We start from the raw sequence: 26,754 nt of genomic DNA, 5'->3' as shown, positions 1-26,754 counted from the left end.
GCCTGCTCACGCAGCATCTTCCTGGCTTTGCTGAATCCATTTTATAGTACCTAAATGGTAGCAAGGCCCTAATTTGAAATATTTATGTGAAATATGTAACCACCTTAAATTCCTTTGAGATTAATTTTGAAAAATATAATTCTGCAAAAGTAGTATTTTGTTTTATACACATATATACGTGTACACATACACAGATATTAGTTATTTTGGAAATACTCTATTTTAGTCTAAGTTTTATTTCACATTTTGTTTGAAATTCAGATGTACTGCTAAAAAGGCAAAAAAAGGAAGAAAAATAAATCCAATGTTGCAGTGCTACTGAAGTGTTATTTAAAATCCAATAAGTAAAGGTTTTAAGCAAAATCCTTTTTTTAGAGACATTTGTATATTCAAGACAATGCGTTTATAATAGATTATAAAAATAATTACGGAACCTTTGAGCATCATAGTTGCATGTCCATGCTTGAAAACAAAAGAAAGATTTATCAAATTATAGATATTTTTCACATAGTTTCGAATATCGTTAATGTAACTTTAAAATAAGTGTGAAGTTTGTTTGTGGTCTTCTGGTTAGGTGTGCATCCACTTTCAAAATTAAGATGGGTGGTTAACAGAAATGCAGTGTTTTGGGGAGATAGTACCCACCTTTGGAATTATTTCATTACAAATATCTGCCTTGCACCTAGTCTTTATAGTTTTAAACTATAGATTTTTTAAACAAAAAGATTTACAAGCTTTAATTGATTGTTTTCTTATCTCAATTGTTTTTACTCTGGGTTGGATTAAGATCCTCTCCTATCTTAAAGGGCTGAATCCAGAGTAATAGTGCAGTCCTAAGAAGAGTTACTCCAGTCTAAGCACATTGATAGAGTTACTCTTTTTAAGATTGCACTGCAAATTTCGCACCAGTCAAATAGAACTTTTCTGCTTCCCCTTTTCACTGCAGCCTACAGATTTCCATGAAATGCTACTCCTAAGAATGAAATGTAGGTGCCCTGCTGTAGCTTAGTGGCTAAGGGGTTGGGTTGTGAATCAGCAGTCTGCTGGTTTGAATCCTTCTAGTGCCATGAACTCAGCAGGTGGCCATGGATAAGCTACTCCTCTTGGCCACAGCTCCTCAGCTGTATTCTGGGGATAGTAATAATGTTGACTATGTTCACCGCTCTCAATGGGCACTAATCTGTATAGAAGAGCAATATATAAGTACACTGTTGTTATATTGTCGAAGGCTTTCACGGCCGGAGAACGATGGTTGTTGTGGGTTTTCCGGGCTGTATTGCCGTGGTCTTGGCATTGTAGTTCCTGACGTTTCACCAGCAGCTGTGGCTGGCATCTTCAGAGGTGTAGCACCAAAAGACAGAGATCTCTCAGTGTCACAGTGTGGAAAAGATGTAGGTCATTTGTATCTACTCAGGAGGGGTGGGGTTGGGCTGAGTCATCCTGCAAGAGTTTCCCAGGGTGTGGAATGCTAATGGCGGGAGGCTTCACTGTATCCTGAGGAGGTTCTTTTGCATATGGATTGGTACTTGATTGTCTAATCTTCTCTGCAGGGCTACTGTCGGGGATAGAATGTTTTGTTAGCCTGGTGTTTTTCAGAACTGGAAACCATGCTCTGTTCATTCTTAAGGTTTCTTCTTTCCTGTTGAAGTTTTGCTTATGCTTGTGAATTTCAATGGCTTCCCTGTGCAGTCTGACAAAGTAGTTGGAAGTGTTGTCCAGTATTTTGGTGTCCTGGAATAGGATACTGTGCCCTGTTTGCGTTAGGCTATGTTCAGCCACTGCTGATTTTTCAGGTTGTCCAAGTCTGCAGTGTCTTTCATGTTCTTTTATTCTTGTCTGGATGCTACGCTTTGTGAATAACAACACTGTTGTTATTTTGGAAATCGCCAATTTTGTCTGGATCCAACCCAAAATTTTCTTTCCAACAGAAGCCTTTCATTGGAGAAAACATTCCTCTGTCAGTGGTGGAAGAGTGGGTAGAAGCAGGGCCGGCGCACCCATTGAGGCCAAGTAGGCGGTGGCCTCAGGGTGTGGGGTGCCGGAGGAGGTGCGGGGGGCAGGAGCGCACGCCATGGAGCTGCAGCCTCCTAGCCCTCCTGCCCTGCGCCACTGACAGCACACGCCCTCGGCCAGGCACAGCAGCTGCAGGCAGGCGTCTGTGGCAGTGCAGGGCAACCGAGTGGGAGAGCTCGGAGGCCACCCGCGCGCCATCCCAGCTGCCTGCCACAGCAATCGGGCTGGTGGCTCGCACACCCGTGATGACGCCACACGTGATACCATCATGCACGCCGGTGCGTGTGTGCGTGCGTGCGAGCGTGGACGCAGGCACCCAGCCCACCGGCCAGCTGCAGGCGCTGAAAACCCTGGCGCCACTGCTGGGTAGAAAAGAGAGTCTTTGAATCCAACCAACTACTTTTTTTATTTTTATGGTCAGCTTTATCTTTCTATTTGTTACTTGTTTTCAGGTTGTTAATTTTAAGCTTCTTTGTTTTTATGGTAGCTTTATGGTTGATTTTGGATGTTTTTATATTGACATTTGTATTTTTTTTAAAATCTCCAGTTTGAAAGCTATACTAGGAGCATCATTAAAAGTTTGCAGTATGTTACTTAATTATGCCTAAAAATTATTTTTAAAAGCATAATGTAACTTTAGACAATGGACGGTATTACTAGCATGCTAGAGTAATGTAAAGATTTAGTTTAATGCTTGCTATTTTGTCAAGCTTCAACTTTATGATATCTTTCCAGCTATATTCTCTTTTTCTGTATTACCAGGAAGCACTTCCAATAGTAAGATTTAAAGAAAGGTTTTAGATTATGGCTGTGATCTGAATGATCTTATAAATTTCATTAGCTGAAATTATCTCATTTATACAGATTTAAAACATATAACTCATAAAATGCTGTCGGGTTACCATTGACCCAGGTGCTTATAATGTGTTAATTTACATCAGGGACACAGTCCTATATAAAATGGGGCAGTAGACAGGATTTAGCCATTTTTCATTACCACTTGGACTTTGATAAAGCAGAACAGAAAAGAGCTTTGTGACCTTTCAATGCTTAAATTATTAAAGAGCAAATAGATTTGAGGTCTGGTTGCTCACAAATCTAATTTGTCTTTTAGGGTAAAGATGAAAAGACATTTTAGGTTTGAAATTACTCTAGTCAACTTGTACATTCTTTAGCATATTGAGGATGAATTCAGGCATTTAGAATGCAGTGTATATGGAGTGCTGCGTATGGTAAAATCAGTATTAACTGATCAGTGTAAAACTAGACAAGAACAGCAATTTTATTTCTAAAATGTAGGCATCCATTTATACTAGATGTATGAAAAGAGAAAAATTACCCTTCAGTAAGTTCATGAAAATAATTCTCCTCTTCTGCTTAGAGCTTGTTGTTTTCATATTTAAAAACAGTACATCTACCAGAGTGTTTCCATGGATGAAAAGTTTTTCACCCATGGATCATGACTAGACATGGGCATGAACCACAAAAAAACCAAATCATGTGGTTCATGGGTTTCAGTGTGGGGGAGTATGGGGTTTGTGGATTTGGACGTTTAAAGGGCCCTGCCATTTGCAAGCAGCATGAGAAGATTAAATGGCCATTTCCCCAGGGAATGGCCATTTAAACTGCCCTTTAATACAAACCAAACAAACCAGTAGACCATTTCGTGGAAGATCATGGAAACGAGCTTCCACGAACCACTGGTTTGAGAACCACGAACCGGGCTGGTTCATGGGGATTTTTTGTTCGTATTTAGGTTCGTGCCCATCTCTAATCATGACTTCTTCACTTCCCCTCTTCCATTCTAGCCCAAAATGCTTCCCAAAATGTTTCCCCACTCATTCCATCCAAGATACGGTTAAGATCAACTCAAGTCATAAACTTGTTCTCTTAGTTGCTAAAGCTACAGATTTTACCTAGAAACAGAAGCAGTAGGTAATTTACAGTGCAGCCCTAAGGACTCTTTCCTAAAAGTAAGTCTTATTCAGTAGACTTGAGTAGGATTATGAGTAGACCTGCTTAGGGTGATTTTTTTAAAAGTATCTCTAACGCTTTCCCTTGCAGACTTATAATGAAAAAGGCATATTTCCACAGTGGAAAGTGCTAATGACTTGCATTTTTGAAAAATGAAAGCTGGGAATTCAGAGAACCTACTGCACCTTTTTTACAACACTAGGTCAATCTATTTATATGAAATTGGCGATTTGGAAAGATCAGCCAGGAAAGGAAGGCAGAGGGAAGAGTGATTCCACTATGATGAACATCCAATAATCAAAAAGTGGGTGGGAAAGAAAGAAAGATTATGCACAGGGGGTGGGGGTGGGGGATCAACCCAGAATTGGTGTCCAAAAAAGCTTAAGGTAACAGTAATCTCAAAAGAACTGGAGGGGGGGGGGATGGAGGAAAACCAAAACTCTTGAAGTGAAAACTAAAGACAAAAAAAGCATGCATAACGAAGGGGATAAATTGAAGCAGTACGGGGCCAGAAGTGTCAGGAAAAAAACCATGCAGAAAACCCCTAAGTCAATTGAACTGCAGCTCAGATGTTAAAGTAACAAAAAAAACCTGGAAAAAGACTTAAAAGAAGGGAATCCTTACTACTGTCATCTTGAAAGCAATGTGCTTCACCCACTTCATGGACTGAGCATGGGCTCTGCCTGCAGCTGGCATGCCATTTCCCTTTTAAGTCAGAGCAAAGGAGGTTGTTCTTTGCTCCAGCTTAAAAGGGAAACCCCTGGGACCCCAGGATTCATGCTCGGACAGAACTCAATGTTTAAGAGCCAGTTTGGTGTAGTGGTTTAGAGCGGCGGGACTCTAACCTGGAGAACCATGTTTGATTTCCCATTCCTCCTTTTGAAGCAGAGTGACTTTGGGTCAGTCACAGCTCTTCCAGAGCTCTCTCAGCCCCACCCACCTCACAGGGTGATTGTTGTAGGGATAATAATAAAATACTTTGTAAACCTCTCTGAGTAGGTGTTAAGTTGTCCTGAATAGAGATGGGCACGAACCGCATTACGTACTTCAAAAACCCACGAAAATGGCGATCACGCCATCGCGATCTGGCGGTTCGTTATCGGCCATGGCCAACAAACCAGCGGTCAGCAAAAGCCTGGTTTGGTGCATTCGGCTGCGGTTTGGGAAGCCAGACACTCAGCCGCCAGCAATCAATTCCCCTGGCAATGGAACCAGGGGAATGCCTGAACTCTGTCTGCGCTCCTTCTGTTGCCCTGGAAACCCGAATGGAAGCCCAGCCTACCTTGATCGGCAGGTCTTCCTTCCAACCACGGAGCTGCAAAAATGTTACAAGTTGGAAGAAGACACCCAGGGGAGGGAGGGGGAAGGGGGTGTCCTGTAGCCACGGGCACTCCAATCTCATCCCTGCAAACCCTGATAGGCAGCTCTGACGGCCAAACACAGACCTCCTGCGTTGGTCAATGGGACCTGTGCTTATAAATAGCCGTGGGCTCCCAGGCTGGGTTTCACTTTCAGCGAGCAGTGGGGTGGGACAGAGCTCTTGCTTGCCGCTTGCTAGCCTTTGGGGAGATAGACTAATTCAGCTTGGGTTTGGGGGATAGGGATCTATCTCCTCTGGTTCCAGGGCTGCTGCCTGGCTCTGGGGCCAAGCTCAGTGGGCACCTCAGCTGAGGGCTTACATTGATTATTGATCAGTGCCTGATCAGGAAAGGTCTGTGGGAGTGGTGGGCTAGGGCTCTAGTTCCTCCTTCCCTCTGGTGCCAGGGCTGCTGCCAGGCCCTGGGGCCAAGCTCAGTGGGCACCTCAGCTGAGGGCTCACATAAGTGCCTGATCTGTTCAGGTCTGTTTGAGTGGTGGGCTAGGGCTCTAGTCCCTCCCTCCCTCTGGTGCCAGGGCTGCTGCCAGGCCCTGGGGCCAAGCTAGGTGGGCACCTTGGCTGAGGGCTCACCAAATGATTCTTATTATTATCACAATCCTAATCATTTTCATTATGATTCTTATTATTACTATTATTATTCTTAGTCTCTGTGCCTGTTCTGCCCAGGCATCTTGGTGTGCTGGGCTATGGCTGTAGCCCCAGCCTCTGGTTCCAGTGCTGCTGCCAGGCCCTGGGGCCAAGCTCAGTGGGCACCTCGGCTGAGGGCTCACACAGTGTTATTAGTGCCTGTTCTGTTCAGATCTGTGGGAGTGGTGGGCTAGGGCTCTAGTCCCTCCCTCCCTCTGGTTCCAGGACTGCTACCAGGCCCTGGGGCCAAGCTCAGTGGGCACCTCAGCTGAGGCCTCACACAGTGTTATTAGTGCCTGATCTGTTCAGGTCTTTGGGAGTGGTGGGCTAGGTCTCTAGTCCCCCCCTCTGGTGCCAGGGCTGCTACCAGGCCCTGCAGCCAAGCTCAGTGGGCACCTCGGCTGAGGGCTCACATTGATTATTATTAATCAGTGCCTGATTGGGTCAGGTCTGTGGGAGTGGTGGGCTAGGGCTCTAGTCCCTCCCTCTCTCTGGTTCCAGTGCTGCTGCCAGGCCCTGTTGCCAAGCTCAGTGGGCACCACAGCAGAGGGCACACAGAGTCATCTCCTTTCCTCTCCTCCTTAATTCTAGTTTGGTGGCACAATGAGTCTTCCTCTTGTGTTGACTGCCAAGGGTGGTTGTGGGGTGAAGTGCGATGGCAGTCTTCCTGGTTCAGTTGTGGAAAGCAGTATTGAGTGTAGCTTGGGGGCCGCAGGGAGGCCTCCCACTCCCCCCAATTCACCTATGTGGGCTGTGGAGGCCCAAGAGGTCTTTGCGCAGGGGGGAGAGAATCTCAACATTTTGAGGAGAAGTGGGTGGGCGATGGCTCCCTGGAGGAATGGTATGTGTGTTACGAAAGATCCCTCCCGTCCCCATCCCAAACTCTGGGTGGTGTCCCCTCCTGCAGTCCACCCCTCACCCCATCGTCTGTGTCCAGCCCCGCAGCACAGCCTGTAACCGTTCGTCCTCCTTCCCCTGGGACAGTTAGCGGTCAACGTTACAATGCCTCTGTATGGAGGCACTTTCGGGCCCTTCCTGATGACCCCCGTGTGGTGCGGTGCCATGCCTGTGATGTCCTGGTGTGCAGGGGCAAAAACCCGAAGCACCTGTCTTCCACCGCCCTGACTCGGCACCTGAAGAGGCACTACCCGAGCCTGTCTCCCTCCTCACTCAGTGAAACATCCATTGGGTGGAGAAAGGGAGCCACCAGCTCTTCTTAGCGGGGATCAGTGGGAGGATCAATTTGCCCTGAGGGTGATGCTGGTGAGAGCAGAGCGCTCTGGCAGACCGTGCTGGCGGAGGTTGTCCCCTCGGGATCTGAGACAGCACTGCTTACAACCTCGAGGCTGATGGCTCAGGAGGCAGCTGCCGCCGCACTGTTTCTCAGTGGGACCCTCGAGTGAGGACCCATGGTGGCTGGGGGATCAGGCCCCCGGTCCGAATGACACGTCCTCCCCCTCCCACGCCAGGAATACCAGCGCACTCCTCTTTGGCCTGGCGGTTGTGGGGGGATCTTCCCACTTACCCCCACATGACAGGTCCTCTCCCTCCCATCCTTTCCAGCAAGACAGGAAGGTGTGTACTGTTGGCTGCTGCCACCGCACTGTTCCTCAGTGGGACCCACGGATGAGGACCCTTGGATGCTGGGGGATCTTCCCCGTCCCCTCCTCATGATGACAGGTCCTCTCCCACCCACTCCGGGAATACCTGCGCGCTCCTCTTTGCCCTGGAGATTGGGGGGATCTTCCCACTTACCCCCCACATGACAGGTCTTCTCCCTCCCATCCTTTCCGGCAAGGCAGGAAGGTGGGTACTGTCGGCTGCTGTCAAAATGTCCCTTAGTGGGACCCCGAAGTGTGGACCTGCAGTTGCTGGGGGATCAGGCCCCTGTCCGATTGTCATGTCCTCTCCCACCCAGCGCATTCCTCCTTGGCCTGGCGGTCTGGCACATGGGGGGTGCCGCCGGCGAGCAGCCAGACCCCCCGCCCCCTGAGGGGCGGTGGCTCATCGCCACCTCCCCGTGCCCCCCCGGCCCGGCGGCCACCCCCAGTACACACCTTCCGACCGCACCGGGAATACCAGCGCTCTCCTTTTTGGCCTGGTGGACGGGCACAGGGGGGGTGCCACCGGTGAGTAGCCAGATCCCCCGCCTCCTGAGGGGAGGCTGCTCAACACCGCCTCCCCGTGACCGCCAGACCCGGCGGCCTCCGTCATCACCCACATTCCTACCGTCGCAGGGAATACCAGTGCACTCCTTTTTGGCCTGGTGGGCGGGTACATGGGGGGTGCCATTGGCAAGCAGCCAGACCCCCTGCCCCCTGAGGTGAGGCGGCTCGTTGCTGCCTCCCCGTGGCTGCCAGGCCCGGTGGCTGCTGTCATCACTCACCTTTTGTACACTAGGCCAACATCAACCGGTGGCTCTCATTGTATCGAGTGGGAGTTTCCTGGGGCCTTAGATTGGAGAGGGTATCACTCCAAGATCCCTTTTGAAATCTTGTCCAAACTTGGGTGATGGCTGAGCCTGCAAAAGACTCCCCAGGAATATGGGCTGTGTAAGTGCCACGGGGGCTGTTCCCCGCCCCACGAACCGCGAACCGGTTCAGTAACAGGAAATGTTTGTTGCGGTTCCCGATCTCAGGATCGTTGTTGGCACCGAACTACGAACCGCTGGTTCATTAAATTTTTTTGGTTCATGCCCATGTCTAGTCCTGAAGGGCGGTATATAAATTGAATGTAATTATTATTATATGTAAGCTTCTCCATGCAGAAGCAGCTCAGGAGTATTTTAGACTTCCTCTGCACAAATATGTGAACAAAATATGTGAGCCCAGAACTATTTTAGTAACTTCCTCTGCACAAATACGTGAACAAACATTAATACTATTTCAGTTGTTCAGCATTCTCATGATTACAAAAATCTGTTTCCATGGAATAGATTGTAGAAATTTTAAGGCAGAGTGCTTTCTCATTGCTAAAATGTTGATGGTTTTAGTTGCTCAGGTGAGTAAAACGAGCAGAATTATGAGCTGTGCTTTTTCTATATTCTTGTTATATCTTCTATGAGCTATATAAGCCTAAATTGAAGGTAGATGTTTATTTCCAGGTCAGAAAGTGATAGCTCTGTTAACTAAAAACTTAAAATAGTGCTTCTAAAATACTTAATTGGCTCTCTCAAAGTACCATCTAGAAAACTAGCACTTTGTGACCAACTTTTTAAGAAGTTTTTATGATTGAGCAAAATGCTAAAGGAACTATAAACAATTCTAGACGTAGCTAATAGTAATGTTGATTTGCTTGCATTTTTCTTATCTTTTTTTTGTCCCAGCATTTTGTATGGTACTATTGCATTTGAAGAGGGAAGATGACTTTACATAGAGAATCTGTGGCTTCAAATACACACATCAAAAACAGACGCTTTTTGTCCCTAATTTGTTCTATAAGAGCAGCTAAAAGAGATATTTCTATGTTTTAATCTATTAATTTTTTAAAAATGTATGATGAATACTATTACTGAAATGAGTACAGCATTTTTAACCTGCATTTGTGGGGTTTCTGGCTAATTTGGTTTGCCAGCTAATCAGATATGTAGTTAACAATGTTTTTACCTAGTCCAGTGAGTCAGCTGGCTCCCACTGAGTTACTCAACCAGTTTGCAGATGAATGAGTAGCGCAGCTCCCACCTGAGTCACTTGACTAGTGTTCAGTTGAATAACCAGTGGTGCTGATTCAAGTCGTTCAACCATATGCTAATTAACCAGGCTTTCTGGTTAAATGGATGCCAGTTAACAAAGCTTTTGCTATATTTAGAAAGGGGACACATACTTTAATTACATCAATGTGAATATTAATATTTTGTCTTCTATTTTTTTCTTTTCAAACATTATGTGTTTTGCTATAAAATGGAGGAAAGGAGAATGATGTAAGCCGATTTGAGTCGCCATTATGAAGAAAGGCGGGGTATAAATAAAGTAAATAAATACTAGACTGTGTGATTCCAAAACAAGTTTGTATTAGGTATCTTAATATAACCCACCATTTTTTCTCATTCCATCTTTCTTCTGCTCCCCTCCCTCTTGTTTTTTTAGTGTCTACCAAATAGTTGTTGAGGAAGAGCGTCCCCGTAGAACCAAAAAAACAACTGAAATCCTGAAATGCTATCCAGTACCAATTCACTTCCAGAATGCTTCACTCTTGAACTCTCAATATTATTTTGCAGCAGAGTTTCCGGCCAACAGTATTCAAGCTGCTCAAACTTTTACAATTGGTGACAACAAGACTTACAGTGGCTTTTGGAATACTCCTCTTCTCCCTCATAAAAGCTACAGTATTTATTTTCAAGCCGCTAGCAGAGCTAATGGAGTAAGTATTAGGACATTGGTAGTTTAAAGCGGTATTCATATATGAGCCAGCCAGATTACTATAATTTTGGTGCCAAAAAAAGGCAATAGAAAAAAATTGCATAATTGCCAATTGTTAATGAATTTCAGAGATTGGGAGGGGGCAGAAATAACATAATTCTGTCAATTGGTGGAGGAAACCCTGCAAACACTCCTTGCAATCTGTTAGTGATTGTCATCTTTTGTTCTCTCTGCTCTTTAAAAAGGCTTTTTGCTTTTATAGTATCACTCTCCTTGACTTCTTCAAATATATCACATCAGTACATGTCACCTTCAGCATCCATTTTCATCCTTGATTGCCATGACTTAGACATGGACCTTTGTTTTGTTGTCTCTCCTGTAGCAGTCTCCAGCAAGCCTGCCTGGGTCCTGGGTCCCTGGGAATGGGGGGGGGGGCTACCAGTGACCTGCTGGTGTCAAAGGCTAGTCCAAAAGGACTGGCAAGTGAAGCCTCACCAACAGGGTAGAAAGCCACCACCAGCTTCTCTTAACTAAACTTTCAGCTGTGGAAATTCCCAGCCCTACCAGGTTTTAAACAGGAATTCAGCCCTTTGAGGTAGGCATTCAGCAAGTTGAGTCCAGAAACAATCTAACAAGATAGCATGTGACAAAATGGCCAAAGAACTGGATTTGGATTGAAGCAATAACTCGATAAGTCCACATCAAATTATGAAAAAGAATTTATTAAAGAAAATTGCAAAGGAACCAAAATAAACATAAAAGTATGTGATGAAGCACAAAACAGCAACAGACTATTTAAGCTAGTATATTCAGTAGAAGTCCCTAAACTTGTTCCAGATGTTACCTTCAGCAAGTTCCAGAGACCAAAAAGGAGCTTTAGCTCTTAAGTCCAGAGGTCCCAAAGACCAAAACCCAAAGGTTGCTAGCACAGGAACGCACCAATGACGTAGCATTCAAGAGCAGGAGAAAATACAGATATGGATGCAAAAACAGGAGCAAGTTCTCTCCTTTTTTACTTCAGCGGAGAATGGAGAAACAACACTTTTTTCAAAAATAGCCATCTGCAGCTGACCTATACTCCTAACCAGGGCTTTTTTTCTGGGAAAAGAGGTGGTGGAACTCAGTGGGTTGCCCTCGGAGAAAATGGTCACATGGCTGGTGGCCCTACCCCCTGATCTCCAGATAGAGGGGAGTTTAGATTGCCCTCTGTGCCGCCCTCTGGAGATCAGGGGGTGGGGCCACCAGCCATGTGACTATTTTCAAGAGGTTCTGGAACTCCGTTCCACCATGTTCCTGCTGAAAAAAAGCCCTGTTCCTAACCAATCAAAATGGCCAAAACCTCTGATGACAAGCTTGGCTGTAGCCTATCCTCACAGGAATGGAGGGGGGAAAGAACTAATCACCCCATCCCCATAGGGCTGTGCTAACAAGCCAGGAGGCTGGTGCCAGCCCCTGTCAAGCTTTGTCCTTGAAAGCTGTTTCAGGTTTACACGTGGCTCAAGGCCTCTTATCTGGCAGGAATAGACAGTGCTGACCAGCCCCAATCTCCTATAGGGGAAAAAAGTCTTAAAACGTAATTCAAGATGTTTTAACTGAAAAAGAAACAAATTAGATAAGTGAATTTCTCTACATCTCCAATAGAATAAGAGAAGTCAGTTTACTGAACCCAGGAGAAAAGTACATAAAAGGTCCTTCCTTTGTAGATCACATTTCATCTAGCTGATTCTTTCTAGAATTGTTTTCCATTTCCTGGACATACATAGCCAGAGCCTTTCAACTCCTAGCACAGTTTTGCTGTCTCCCTTGACAGCATAGAAATGTTTTCTGCCAAATACCATAATGGCCGCTTCCTTTTCAGTGTACTGACAATGCAAAAAAGTGAAGCACCATTGATTTTTGTTTGATTTCCTAGCATGTTGCTTAGAACTGTGTGGCCAACTGTAAAAATGAGGAGATACAGCAAGGTCAATGTATTGTCAAAAAAGAAAAAATGTGAATGTATCATGTCTAGGAACAGCTCATTCATCTTCGAGGGTAATGTTAAGTAAAGTATTGATGTCAGGGGAAAATTATGGATGAGATCAAACTCTTAAAGTAGATATTTTCTTTAGAACGTTCCATGAGTGTAAATGGAAGCAGCGTATTAATTAATTTTTTAATGGATGGAAACTCACAAATGATAAATTCTTTCTTTATCTGACACAGGAAACAAAAATCGACTGCGTCAGAGTGGCCACAAAAGGTATGCTTCAATTATGTCTTACTTCCTGAACTTAAATCTGTTTACCTTTATAGCATAATCTTTACATTGTTAAATACGTAAAATCTCCAAAGATCATAAGTGTCTGTAGCTGTCTACATGAACAGTTCTTCTTTTCCTGATTGTTTTTGCTTGCTTAGACTAAATGTTTTAGCAAATTTAGAATACATCATTATTTTAAAAAAATTAGCCAGTAGAACAGCCAATACAATATATTCTCTCATCTTCTATACAAAAATGATGAAAGTGACTATTTAATTGTTTATAAAAGAAAAATTCAGTTGAGTTTTCAAATGGATGCTTCAGACTAGCTATTGCTATTGGGAGGGGACTCCCGGAATAGATTCAAAGAACAATAACAATATCTGTCTTTCCTGGTGATTACTGTAGGTTGGAATGAAGTAGCTTTAGATTTCTTTTTGAGACAGACAGGCTACTGTTGGGAGCTTGAGATTCCAGGGTGACATATAAGGTTGTTGGTCCCCCAGTGGGGCTGGGAATCCCCGCTCCCAGCCCCTCCCCCCGCAACCACTTACCTGGCCAATGGAAAGAAAAGGTGGGGGGAAAGGCCTCCTGGCACAGTGCAACAACGTCACTTCCAGGAGTGATGTAATCGTGTAGGCCGTGGCAGTGCTCCTATGCTTTCCACTGGGCCAATTTGGGTCCCAAAGGGTCAATTCTTCAGGAATTAGCCCAGCACAGAGTGTCAGCACTGGGAGATTACACAGGCTGTGTGCGCATGCAACAATTACATAAAAGTGAGTGCCAGGAACCCCACTTCCACTGGGAGGGTAAGGAGACCTGGCAACGCTAGTGACATGATGACCACCACTTGTGGCTTTGTGGCCTTCAATCTGGACTAGTGTAATACAGTCTTTGTAATTGTTCAGAAGCTTCACCTAGTATATAAATAATGTGCTAGGAATACATTATAACAGTGCTCCCGTGGCTTCAGTGGCTTCCTGTGGTCTTCCAAATGTGACTGAAATTGGATTTTAAATAACAACAAAATGTAGGGCTTTATACTAGGCCTGGTTTTTACTTTCAAAGTACTAACTTGGTTAGGCCCTATAGACCTTTAACCCTCCCGACAGTGTTCCATTGCAATCCTTAAGTTTGCCTAAGAGCTGCCTCTTAAATACACCACCTGCAGGCACATGTGGACAATGAGGGTTCATTCCAAAGAAAGACATTCATGGTAGTTATCCCCTAACAATGAATGTGAACAGTATAAAAGGTATTTTACCAATTAGTATGTAATATCTGGTCATGTGGAATTTTGTTCATTTTGTGATCTGCAGTTTTTAAACATGAATAATAACAACAAACAACAATACCAACAACAACACTCTAGGTGGTGCTGCATTTAAAAAGTGTTAAGAAACTTTAAACGGTGCCGAATGCTGCCAGGATGTTGACTGGAGTTTGTAAAGAACATATCACAGCAGTCTTAGTTCATCTACATTGGCTTCCAATTTGTTTTCAGGCATAATTCAAGGTGCTGGTGCTGACATTTAAAGCCCTATATGGTTTGGGGCCAACATACCTGAAGGACTATTATGAACGCAACCACTGCAGTCATCTTCAGAGGCCCTACTTTGGGGGTGTCCCCACCTTCTGAGACTAGGCAGGTGGCAACCCAGCAGAGGGCCTTCTCAGTAGTGGCGCCAAGACTCTGGAGTCTGGAACTCTCTCCTCAGGGAGATTTGCCTGATTTGTTTTAACTGTTGTTTTTTATTTTATATTTTGAATTCATTTTAAGTTCTGGTTTAAATTGTTTTAATGATGTGTTTGTGTACTGTTTCATGGCTTTTACGATGAGATTTTAATTTGTTTTAACTTGTTAGCCATTTTGATAGCCCTGTGAGGGGAGAAAGGCAAGGTAAAAATCTTACAAATAGCAACAACAACAATAATAATTTGATCTAATTTATTCTAAATTTTAGCAGTATCATTCAACAATCTGTGTTTTAAATCTTTTGAAGGTATTCTGCCATTTCTTTCCCTGTTTGATCAGCTGAACGGTTTTACTTCTTTCATTTTGGAAACTAGAGGGTATTTCCTGCATTGAAGTTGCTGCCATAGCAACAGATGACTTCAAAGTAGCTTCTTTGGGGAAGAGAAAGAAAGAGATGCAGCCTTTATTTTAAACATATGCCAGTTATTTGTATATTGTGAAAACATATTAGTGAGTACTTTGTAAAATTTCTGAAAAGTTTGTAGTATTTCTCAGAGGGAGAAACTGGAAAGAAGAAACAGAGAGAGACCTTTGACAAACTGGCTCCCAAGTTGCATGTCAAGATGAAAAAGATTTAGAACTTTCTAAGGAATCTTCTGCAAATGATTGTTTATTTAAAACTGCTATAAACTTTTTAAAAAATGCATGATACATTGATTAGCATAACTGCTAAAATATAACAGATAGCATATTTGTGACATGTGCTACATTTCTTCAGTTTAAATCACTACAGTAGATACTACTTTTTAAAAAGAAATGTGAAGGGCATAGACTTAAATTGGCATATTGAAAGCTACTATTTACTACTAATTCTGTGAATTAAAAAGGATACAGAAGTTTAGACTTCAGTTAGTGATAAGGTATGTATGTCAGTGGTCAGAAATGCAAGAATCCAGATTGTAGTTGAAAAATATTAACACCTAGTGACATTTAGAAACAATCCAGTTCAGAGCAAATGAAGGTTGCTTGATAAGTAAAATAGTGAGATTCAGAAATAGGTGTCACAAGGCAGATAAATGACAGTGGTTGTCAAAAAGCAGCTTTTTTGGGATTAAGTTGTTTGGACAGATGAGGTATGGCAGAATCTACCTTTTAGGGAACCTTGAGAAGTCATAAAAATAGTTATCCTATGTCACCGAACTATGTCTAAAAATCCCCTCTCCTTCTAATAGATGATGTGCTCAGTCATTGATTGCAGTTTCCATTAAGCCACCGGGGTTTGAGTTTTAGTTTCCTATAAGACCATTTGCCACCCTAGTCAGAATGAAGAGACAGACACCAGTTTGGATCTAAGAGCGGCAAGGGCCTACTAGCGGTACAGGTCAAGCCACAGGGTCCACCCTGGGCTGCTGCCTTGACCTGTCTGGGCGAGCCCAAAAGCCCCGGGTGCAACCCATCCCTGGATGGTTTGAACCTGGCCAGCCAGGCAATTTGACCCCCCCCCCCCTTTCAAGCTCCTAACACCTCAGCCGTACAGCAGCGAGGGAAGGAATTGCCCATGCGGGTTACCTAATTGCTATCCTTTAAATCTGAAAATTTGAAAACCAAAAATAAGGAGCAAATTCCTTAGATAGTTGTCCAACAGAGGTTTGTTTACACAAGTGCCAGTATCAGTTGTCCTTGCTTTCTGGTCAGCAAGTGACTCCAAGTTAAGAGATGTGTTTATTATGTAAAGCCGTACAAGGTCAACAATGTTAATTAAAGTGAGTCAATGATTAGAAAGTGTTTATTTTGAAAGTGTGAATAATTTTTGCTTTAAATTTTCTATTTGCAGTTAATAACTTCAGTGTCATTGTCTCCCCTCTCTCTCCCTATGAGGAATAGAGGCCTTTGTGGTCAGATACACTCTGCACATAGACACTCTCTAAGAGCATCTTCATATGTTACAAAGACTCCCAGACCCAGTTTTGAGTCTCCTGCAGTTGTACCCTTTTCTCCTTGCAATTTTGGTGCACTGGAAGAAGCAGCTTCATCCTTCTCCTCTGTACTGTTTTCTCCCTTTTAAACTCTTCCATAGGGATGCTGTTGGCTCCATTTGTGCAATCACATTATTTATGTGACTGAATGTATGTTTTGCAGTGGAGCTAATAGCAGCTCTGTGAAGTGCTTTAAAGAGGAGAAAATAGCATGGAGGGGAAGGCTGCAGCTGCTTCTGCCTGTGCACCACAGCCTCAGGGAGAAAAGGGCACATACAATACTGGGAGACACAAAACTCCCATTGAACATCTGCTTCAAAGTCTTCATGTCTTCTCTCAGCAAACAAGGGCTGTTTCCAGATGGCTTACCTGCACCTGCAACGTCGCGCCACGTTGCGGGGAAAACATGAAATATTGCGTTTTCTCGCGCGAGTTTTGCGCGTTTTTCCCGCAACGTGGCACAACGTTGCGGGTGCAGGTAAGCCATCTGGAAACGGCCAAGGATTTGTGATGCAAAAACAGGCTTCTAACACTGAAGCATTAGAAATAACTCTAAATAAGCCAGAAGAAGAGGTCTCTAGGTCATTGTGGTGACATCTTTCTCTCATGTACAATGTCACTCATTGCCTTGAATACATTTCCTGACATGAATGATTGGCCAAATGAGCTAATATAGTTTTCTGTTCAGCAACTTCACACAAGAGGTCTAAATTTTTCCTATTCTCTCCTTATTCTGAAGACACTGAATGTTTAACATCTTAGCCTTGATCTCTTTTCCAAAATAGTATGATGATCAAACCTGACTGACCTTCTCATTCCTACAGTATTGCAGTCTCAGCACCTTCACAGCTTGCTAAAAACCCAGGGTAGGAAAAATAATAAACAACATTGACTGATATTTACTAAAAACCTTCCAGTTGCTCATGGCTTTGGACATTCTAGAAAGTGTCGTGAGTGTGGCATGCTTTATGTTTTCACATCTCTTCTGTAATATTCAGACATTAATTTTGTGTGTCCCATCTGGGAGAAATATAGGTGTCGTCTTCTATCCTCATACAGAAGAGCTTGTATCTCCACAGGGGAAGAGTTTTAGATGACAGTCCATAAACACTCTGCATACACATACACACAGTCCTTCTTTACATATTCCTGAATCATTTAAGGAACAACAAAAGGTGCAAATATCCAGCTGCCCTGTATTGATCAGTATTTAGCACAGGCCTCTGTAGGTTTTGTGTCTGGATCAACATGTGCATACTTTTCAGTTTATTATTATTTATTATTATTATTTATATCATTTATAGTTCGTCTTTCTCACTGAGACTCAAGGCAGATTACAAAGTGTGAGGTTAGCACAGTATCAGGAACATTTCCGTAAACATGCCATAGGGTATTGTTGTAGCTTTGGCAAAAAGTATCCGTTAAGGCAGTGATTTCAGTCTATGTATCAGGATGCTCAGATGGGTTATGAAGGCGTGCCTGCTGAGTCATCATGACCCCTCTATGTAGCACTTTTTATGTGCTGCCTTTCTGCCCATACTGAGAGGAACAGCAGGACAAGACGATTCAACTGGTGAACAGAATTCCTCCATGGCTTTAATCTTTGTCTTGTTTCCCACTATGGTACTCCTCCTGGTGCTTAACTTGTTTTTTCTTTCCCTGGTTCTCTTGGACTAATACCCAGAGTCCTCATGCCTTTTTGACACTAATGAAATCATAACTTTGGCTGCCCTTTTCCTAATGTATAACTCTGATTTCATATGATTTCTGATTATGCGCTTGCAGCTCCCTGGGTGCTGTACTCTTACCAGAGTTTATTAAAAGTAGGTTGAGGCTCATTGAAGACCAGTATTATAGGGGTATACAATCCTGTAACATATTTCGCTTGTTTATGTAAAGATTGAATCAAATGTATGCCATGGTTATGGAGCAGGTAGTTTTTGACCTCTTCTCCTTCAAAGGTTCTAGGAACACTCAACTGGTAAACAGAAATGTTGCTGATTTACAAAACAGCAGAAAGGAACTGAGGTAAATTTTGTGTGATTTTCTCTCCCAAATGGAAAAGAGATGGGGAGAAGCTGTCTCTGGGAGTGGAAAACAAAATAAAATTCACCATTTCTGTTCCTCTTTTAGCCCTTTTCAGATATTATGTTATTGCAAACCAGGAACTGGCAATTGCTCATATCTGGACCTCTTACTTACTCAGTGATCCCAATATGTGCAGTCACTGTTGTCTGAACAGTCATGATATATGGATTTTGCAGGCATGTACAGCTTTAATATGCATGAGCCTATGAATGGTCAGTTTTCAAATAATTAAGTGGTATGTGTATACAAAATATGCACTTCACCCCTTTTCACACAACAGGACAGCTATGTGTATTAGAAGGATCTATGCACAGTTGCCTGGCTCCTAGTATGTATGGACATGATGTCACTCATATGGTATGCCTACGGCTGCTCTTGAAGTAAAGGATCCTTTGGATCCTTTCTTAGACCTTTCATTCCTTGATGTATGCCTCTAAGAAACAGAATTCCATAAAAATAGCACCATGTCATTTAAAAAGCAGTTCAGATTTCAGTCTGCTCCCCCACTCATCCTTTCTGATATGCATGTGATTTTCATAGCAAAAGCAGTGTTTCAGATGTGGCATGCCCAGAAAAAGACAAGAACAGCATACTGATGACAAGTGTGAAGCTAATAAATATTGCAATGATGTGCTGTTATTAAAGCTATACTTTGATCATACAACTAATTTTGTACCTTAAGTGTACAACAATGAAATTCCATCAAGAACATGCTATATCACAATACTCTTTTGTGACACTAAGCCACTCTTTGACCTCTATTGCATAATTTAGAAATCACATTTTTAAGGACCTTCAGTGAACTTTAATGTTGATACTAACTTCAGATTTTTTTTTCATTTTTGAACCAAGATTTCCAATTTTTCCATTTCTCCTGTTTCAATTACTTTTCTCAGACCACAGTAGACTGTCTATTGTTTTAATGTTGCAAGATTAGAATTTTTTCCATCAGTTATAGAGGAAAGGGGTTATTATCCCTATTTTAAATCCTGTACCAACAGTGCTGTAATAGTTCCTAACAGCAGAGTGTTTCACTGTTACATAGAGATATTTCAAAATATTATGCAGCAGCAGTTTGAGGCTTAATTGTCTGCAGATGGTGGGTAATCTCCCTTCCTTACTCTTTGCCACATGTCTAACTGAGCCCAGGTTGTTCTATGTAAATCTGTAAGCTTTCCTGTGATCGGTTCCATTAATTTGAAGGTTGTAGGATGTTTGTGAGTTTGTGTTTATGTGTTCACTCTTTCATTGCTCCAATTTTTTATATGACAGGCTAGATCTGACTGTCCGGGGTCAGCAGCCCAGCCCCCGGACTTGCTGGCAGACAGCGGCAGGGGGCAGCCGGGAGACAGCAGTTCAGCTGCTCTGTCTGGCAAACAGAGCCAGACCCTGCCTACTCCAGGGGGAAGGGGCAAAAGGCCAAAGCCTCAGAAGGCTGGAGGGAGCAGGGAGAAGCCAGCTAGTCCCACCCACCATGGGGGAGAAAGGGGGCTAAGCAGGCTAGAGGAAAAGGGCCAAGGCAAGGGGAACAGGGACACAGCAACAGCCCAGACAGAGCCCTTACCTTCCAAGGAGGAGAAGCAGCCACCACAGCCCAGAGCCACACCCTGGCTAGAGGACAGCAGCCTGGCTCAGGAGGTGCTAGGAGCCAAGCCCCTCCAGGTGGAGCTGCCACAGGCATTCTGGGGGAGGAGATGGGTAGCCCCTCCCAGCATCAGTGAACAGGCAGCACAGAAGCTGGCCAGGGCAGCTCCTCGCGAGCAAGGCCAGACAGGCTCAGCAGCACAAAAGCTGGCCAGGGCAGCTCCTCGCGAGCAAGGCCAGGCAGGCTCAGCAGCACAGAAGCCGGCTGGGGCAGCTCCTCGTGAGCAAGGCCAAGGAGACCTCAGCTGGGGATGGCTCGCATTCAACCCCACCCTGCCAGCAAGGCAAGGAAGCCAAGAAGGGATTAGTGGTAGGAGGGAAACACCTGAGGGAAGGCACAGCTGGGCCAAGTCAGGAGAGGGAACAAGCCTAGAAGGAGGGCGGGGCGGAGAAAGGAAGCCCTATATAAGGTGGCTAGGAAGAGCTCTGAGGTGGTGGGTGTGAGTGAGGAGTGATGATGTGGAGTGAGAGCAGTAGGATGCAAGGGTGGAGGCTTGGAGGAGAGTTCTGGAAGGAGGAGATGGAGGACACAGAGGGTAAGCAGGCCAGGTTGAGCAGGCCAGCGAGTGGACTGAGAGGGAGTCTGGGTGAGGTATACCGCCCCTCCTTCCACAGAGCAGGGTCCTGCAGAGTCCCTGGCCCCCCTGTGACGTCAGGAGCAGACTGCCCAGTGCCACGCCCAGTGGCAGCCGCAGCAAGCCCTGACACTGACGTCTTAAACATTTTAATATGTTCTTCTAAACATAATGCATTTCACATATGTAATAATTAAATAATAACTTTTAATGAAATTTCTGTAAAAAGGAGTATCTAAAAAAACTATATAGCTCTGCAAGGCATTGCTCACCCCTTCATACTTTTGTGAAAGGGCCCGTGCTTCTTATGATCTCATGACATATACGTCTGACAAAGAGAGCTGTGGTTCTTGAAAGCTTATGCCTCAATAAAGTTAGTTAGTCTTAAAGGTGCTACTGGACTTTTTACTATACGACTAGGGCTGTGCACGGGTGGGGAGATTCGGTATTCCTGCTTCAGGTTTACCCGAAGCAAGAAACTGATTCTCGGGTTCTGGAGATCGCTTCGATATGCTCCATGAAGATTCAGAGCATACTGAAGCGAGGGGGGGAAACTCCCCACCACCACCCCGACCATTTCTGGGGCAAACCGCTCCACCCCCACTCCAACCCCCACTCGCTTACCTGGCAGTAGAAGGGTTATCAGCTGGGCAGCGTGCTGCCGCCATGGCGGCAGCGGCAGCAGCACAAGGCTGCATGGCCTGGAGCCAGCCAGCTCCTCTGCCACCGCCCAAGCCTGCGGGGTGGTGGGGAAGGCCAGAGCCGCCGCCTCCGGCCCTTCCTGCCCCTCAAATGGCTGTGGTGTGCTGGCACCGCGGCGGCCATTTGAGGGTCAGGAAGGGCTTTCTCCATCTCCTCCGGCCCTTCCTGCCCCTCAAATGGCCATCACAGAGGAGCTGTCCCAGAGCCACCGCAAGATAGGTGGGGGAGGTGGGGGGCCCTTTTAACAAGCCCCGAAGCTATTCGAAGCATTTCCAAATGCTTCAGAAAGCTTTGCTTCAGTATTCTGAAGCAGGGCCAGCATGCTGGCCCCGCTTCGGGAATACTGAAGCTAACCGAATCGGGTCCGCTTTGGGTATCTTTACCCGAAGCGAAACCCGAATAGCACAGCCCTATGTATGACATATACATTATTTCATTATAGCATCAAATTGAATTAGGGATGAGAATCTGCTACCTGTGGGAGCATTATTTTAAAAATCCCTTGAAAAATCCATTCTGACAAAGGAAGCTTTAAATCTCAAAAGCTCATACCCTGGAAATCTAGTTGGTCTCTAAAGTGCTACTGGATCCAAATCTTGCTCTTCTACTATAGACAAGCACGGCTACCCAACTGAAAAATTCATGGGTTTTTTTGTTTGTTTGAGGACTTACCATCAGCAGCAACAGACACCTTGTTTTTCTTCAATTCTCCTGATTTCCCAGGAAATGGCATTTCTCCCTTTGAATCAGATCCTGGTAAGGAATTAGGACGCGAGTGCTCCTAGCCAGTCACCTTTAGAGTCAAGCCCCAAGAAGAAATTTCCATGGTGGAGTTTATGCACTCCACATGTATGCAAATAACTTCCCATTGGAGGTTCTTTAGAATCAGGAAAAAGGCAGGGGAAAGTAAAGCCCCATCTTCCACCCATGCTGCCTCTTGTCAACAAAATTAGTTTCTATGACTTTTAAAGTGACATTCCTGGAGCTGGTGCATGACTCTGATCCAAGTGGTGAGCCTGGAGACAACTTGTAAACGAACATATTATGTAGCTTAGACCTCACCTTCCCAGAATTCCTTAAATAGTAGTAGTAATTACTTATTAAGGTACCCCTGCACTTGCTGCTCACCATGAAAATATGTTTCATAGCAAGTGGATTGTTTGATTACTTACTTGATAAAGAAATCCCCTTTGTAGAACTGTCTATGCAAAATGTTGCAATGAGAGCAAGTTAAGATTAGAAACATCTCTCAAGGCTGGGAGACAGAAACCACAAAAATAAGATGGGGACTTAATGGAACCACAAGCGCATTCCAGCAGCTTTCCACCTGTGAAACCCAGCTCGCTTGAAGCCCCCAAGGTTGCAAGAAGTGACACTGGGGTGCCTTTGTTAAATGTTACATTGACCAAAGGAATGGATATGAATGAAAAAGTCTATGAAAGAGATGTGTGAGAAAGGAAATAAGATGTATCCTTTTTGAGATACGCCATATGAGATAAGAAACGAGTATTGGGTAATATTATGATTAGTGCTATTGACCTAAGTTGCTTCCTTCAATGAGGATACCACTAGACATCTGTAGGTGGCTACCATCAAGCCAATGATGGCCACTGTATTCTTTGAGCCAATAAGATAACAAATACTATAATTAACCAAAAGGTATTAATTGCTTTGCACTGCTATTGTAGCTCTGACGAGCTTTGGGCACGAGGAGACCTTTTACTCCCTGTGTAACCATCGTTCCTCCATTGTTTAATAAACAATTCTAGATTGCTTCCTCTACAGGACTCCGTGTGTGCATGTGTCTCTTATTGTGATTGGCTAGAGGGACATTCAAGGCACCAGATTGTGCACAACAATCTCATGCAATCACACAGAGATGTGTTTTCTTTGTTGAAAAATCTGAACTATTTTCACCTTCCATTTATTTATTAGCTCATTTGACTAGAGGTCTTAAGCTTATAGACTTATCAGCACATGTTAGCAGTTTAAAACTGCATGCAGTGATACATAGCAGAAGGTAGAATATGGTTCTAACAATAAATTACATAATCATCACAAAATCATCTCCTTTGTGGGGTACAAGACCATGAATAGTATACAGTTAAAAGAATACATATTCCCTATAAGCATAAGACAACATGTAAAAATACATAAAATGTATAAAGATAAAATACATAAAACGAAAGAAGGGAATGATAAGATACAGACTTTTCTTTCAGTTCCAGAACCCCAATGCCGGCCTGGTCAAGATTGGTCACTCTTGACCTAATCAGGTTCATTGCTTCTTGATAATTTGTATTGTTAAGTGTTGTGGGGGAGAGACCGAGCAATTCAAGTCTATTATCTATACATATATCTTCCCCATGTACTTCTATAGCTGTCTTCCTTTAGCAGGTATAAGAGACCCCCTTGGGCATTGGGTGCCAAATAGAAAACCTTCAGTCTCAATTTGAAGGCAGCAATCCAGACTCTAGACTTGAAGGAGTGTTGTATGAATTCTGCTGTAAGTGTGGTATCAGCAATGCAGCTAGGGACTCTTGCCAACTGACATAAGAACAGATTGAGTATATAGTCCAAGGATTTGGAAACTTCACTTATCGAGATGCCAGCCACAAATAAAATCTGGGGGTTATTTTAGCATTAAAGGCTGTAACTGCTGACAGTGTATACTGGCCACCTTTTGAGTAAAAGAACCTTAAGAGAGTTTTTGAGTTGGTTCTAGCGATTACCATTTCTATACAAATGTGGGCTCTCCAGGAAAGATTATAACTAAATACCACTTCCAAGTCCTTGAGCTATCTACTCTATTTGTTCTCCTTTAAGGGTCCATGCCTTCCAACTATAACGAGGTTTTCTTGAGAAAACCATTATTCGGGTTTATTTTCAAAGATTGCAGAGATAGGGGAGGGGAGGCGTTTTCTTGAAAGGAAGCCTTCCATAGTTTGTGAGAAGAAACAATGAACAAGGAAGGGTGACAAATACAGAATTTTTTATTGTCAGTTAGTCACTGTTTGGTTACTTAGAAAAACTGATGCACAGAATTTTTTTTAAAAAAATGCTGTTGACTGGCACAGCACCATTCCTTATCCCCGCCCCCAAAATCAGAGGAGAGAAGTGTGCACTGAAAGGCACCTGCTGTGCAGGTAACATAAAACCCCATTGTTCATTCTGCTTGAAATTTAGGGCATTTTTAGATTATAGGGAATATTATGTTCTATGTCATTTTGGTGCCATTATCTCTAAAAACAGCTGCCCTAGCTCCTCACATTGGTTCCCCATTGAAAATAATGGTCCCAAAATTCCAGAATCCCTCCCCCCACACACAAATTTGAATCGCAAACCAGTAATGTCCTATGCAAATCCAACTGTCATAGTAAAGCTCCCCACCCCCAATCCCCAATCTGAAATTATAACACTTTTTTTTCTAGCCAGCAGCCATCTCTATGATGGTTATTGTGTTTTTCCAGCACTCACGATCACAGAAATGGCTCCTGGTTCAATGTATGTACAGCCTAACTCACAATACCTGTCAGTCTAGTTGTGTGTTTATGTAAATAACTGAATGGAGTGTAAGTCAGCTTAACCTCTCTCTCTCTCTCTCTCTCTCTCTCTCTCTCTCTCTCTCTCTCTCTCAATTTGTAAGGAGATGAAACAATAACGTTTGAACAAATTGTTTCTTGCTAGCTTAGCTTCAGTCTGGCTTTTTTTTCCCTCATGCATGCTGACCTGGAAATCTTCCTTTGCCTTAGCTGCGATAATCGTGACTCAGCTTACAACACCATACATTCGCATCGCCCCTGCTGCAGGCGACGACCAACTAACAGGTCAGACACTAAAGTATAGAAAAGTCATCATACCCATTCCCATATAACTTCTTGGCTTGTTTTTCCTTCACATCCTTATCATTCTTTGCTTGTTGTTTGTTTACCATGTTGCAGAACTTTGGTGTTGAGCAATGTGCTGGATGCCAATTCCTGTATTCATGTGTGTAAGAAGACCATTCCACTGCATGTTTCATTGTGTCTTTGAGCTTTTGGGTGAGCCCTTTCAAATAATGCCATGAATAATTTTACCTTCCCAAGCTTTTTTGCAGCGAATACATTTTTCAGGGCATAGATACATTTTTCATTAATAGTTTGAATTTTGTTAGTTAATGCAACATTTCAACACAGAATTTTTAAAAGATAATATTTTGTTACATATGTATTCTGCAGATATGGAATATAGTCTGTGGTGCAAATTTCTAGCAAAAGGTAGAATTTAACAAATTAAATTTAGTGAATTTAATTAGAATTATTCAAATCAAACTGAGAATGAACACAATTTGTTAATAGGACCTTTAAAACAATACTTACAGCCACTCGCGTTTTTGAACGGTTTTCAAACCACTGCATCTTCAAGCAGATCAAAAAGTGTGCTCAGTGCGTTGTAGTGATGTGCAGAACTTGCTCCTTTTCTATGGAGCTTCCCTTTGTTACCTCTCATGGTTTCAGATATCTACAGAAGCTTCAAGCAGGGCTCTACAGAGGCAGCATATATGTTTTAAATAAATAAATATGTCTTTGATACCAGCAATTTCTACCAGGGTTGCCACTTGCCAGGCTGCCCCTGGCAACTGGCAGGGGGTTGGCGACAAGCCCATAGAATAGGGGATGAAACTCAACTGCTGGCTCAGGCCCTTTCCAGCAACGGTTATGATGCCAGTGGCATAATGATGTTAGTTCCAGAAGTGACATCATCATGTCATTGGCATACTGGATCCACTCTGTTTTTGGTTTTTGCCGGAAAACCCATGGCTAACGAATAAGGGAATGTCTCATTTTACTAGTTTAAAGCTGGTTGTGAACCGAAATAAATAATAAAAAAAAAAACATGGCTTCACTGCCGATGTGATGATGCCACTTCCAAGTGACGCCATTATGTCACCAGCAACATGATGATGTCATGGACTTGTGGCAGCAGGTAAGTTGCCCCATTCCCCCTCTATTCACACCTCCCTGCCAGCCAGGTGAACAGTGGAGGGATGATAGCTGGGGATTTTCTGCCCCCACCAGAGGCCTGGCAACCCTAGCTTCTGTACATGGAGGAGGCTACCCCCCTCCCCCAGGGAAAGCTACCCTCCCCCTTTCTTCTCTTGCTTAAACAATAGTTTTCTTGTACCTACCAATACTGGTAAGTTCTGTCCTCATCTTTATACCTGCACAAAGATTGTGAAGAGCAACACTGAAACTAGATTTCCATTCCACTGCTGCCATGAATAGGAAGAGCTGTATACATGAGACTGAAATCAGGTTTTATATCTACAAGGATTGTCAGAGAAATGCAGTCTTTGCATACAATTTTCAGTGCATAAGCAACTAGTCCTGCCACAAAGATAAAAATGACAATCTCAGGCCATTCTCTGTACATGTAAAAATAACAGAAGAGGTAAAACCTTTGTCACTTTTACCTTTTGGGCAGAAAGCCTGCCAGTTTTAT

General features: G+C 43.7%; 1 protein-coding gene across 6 annotated transcripts in view; it reads left to right on the top strand.

Moving 5' to 3' along the window:
- PTPRM (protein tyrosine phosphatase receptor type M) overlaps window positions 1–26,754 on the top strand; it is a 749,315-nt gene that overhangs the window by 470,141 nt on the left and 252,420 nt on the right. For 3 of the 6 annotated variants that reach the window (XM_054985125.1, XM_054985124.1, XM_054985123.1), the window contains exons 12-14: window positions 10,078–10,351; window positions 12,556–12,592; window positions 25,026–25,100. In XM_054985125.1, the coding sequence (XP_054841100.1) occupies window positions 10,078–10,351; window positions 12,556–12,592; window positions 25,026–25,100 (386 nt within the window). The remainder of the gene's footprint in view (window positions 1–10,077; window positions 10,352–12,555; window positions 12,593–25,025; window positions 25,101–26,754) is intronic. The other 3 variants (XM_054985128.1, XM_054985127.1, XM_054985126.1) reach the window with 1 other exon arrangement.

The sequence above is a fragment of the Eublepharis macularius genome, chromosome 7 (genome assembly GCF_028583425.1).
Source record: "Eublepharis macularius isolate TG4126 chromosome 7, MPM_Emac_v1.0, whole genome shotgun sequence".
Taxonomy (NCBI): Eukaryota; Metazoa; Chordata; class Lepidosauria; order Squamata; family Eublepharidae; genus Eublepharis; species Eublepharis macularius.
This window is presented reverse-complemented; position numbering and strand designations above follow the sequence as displayed.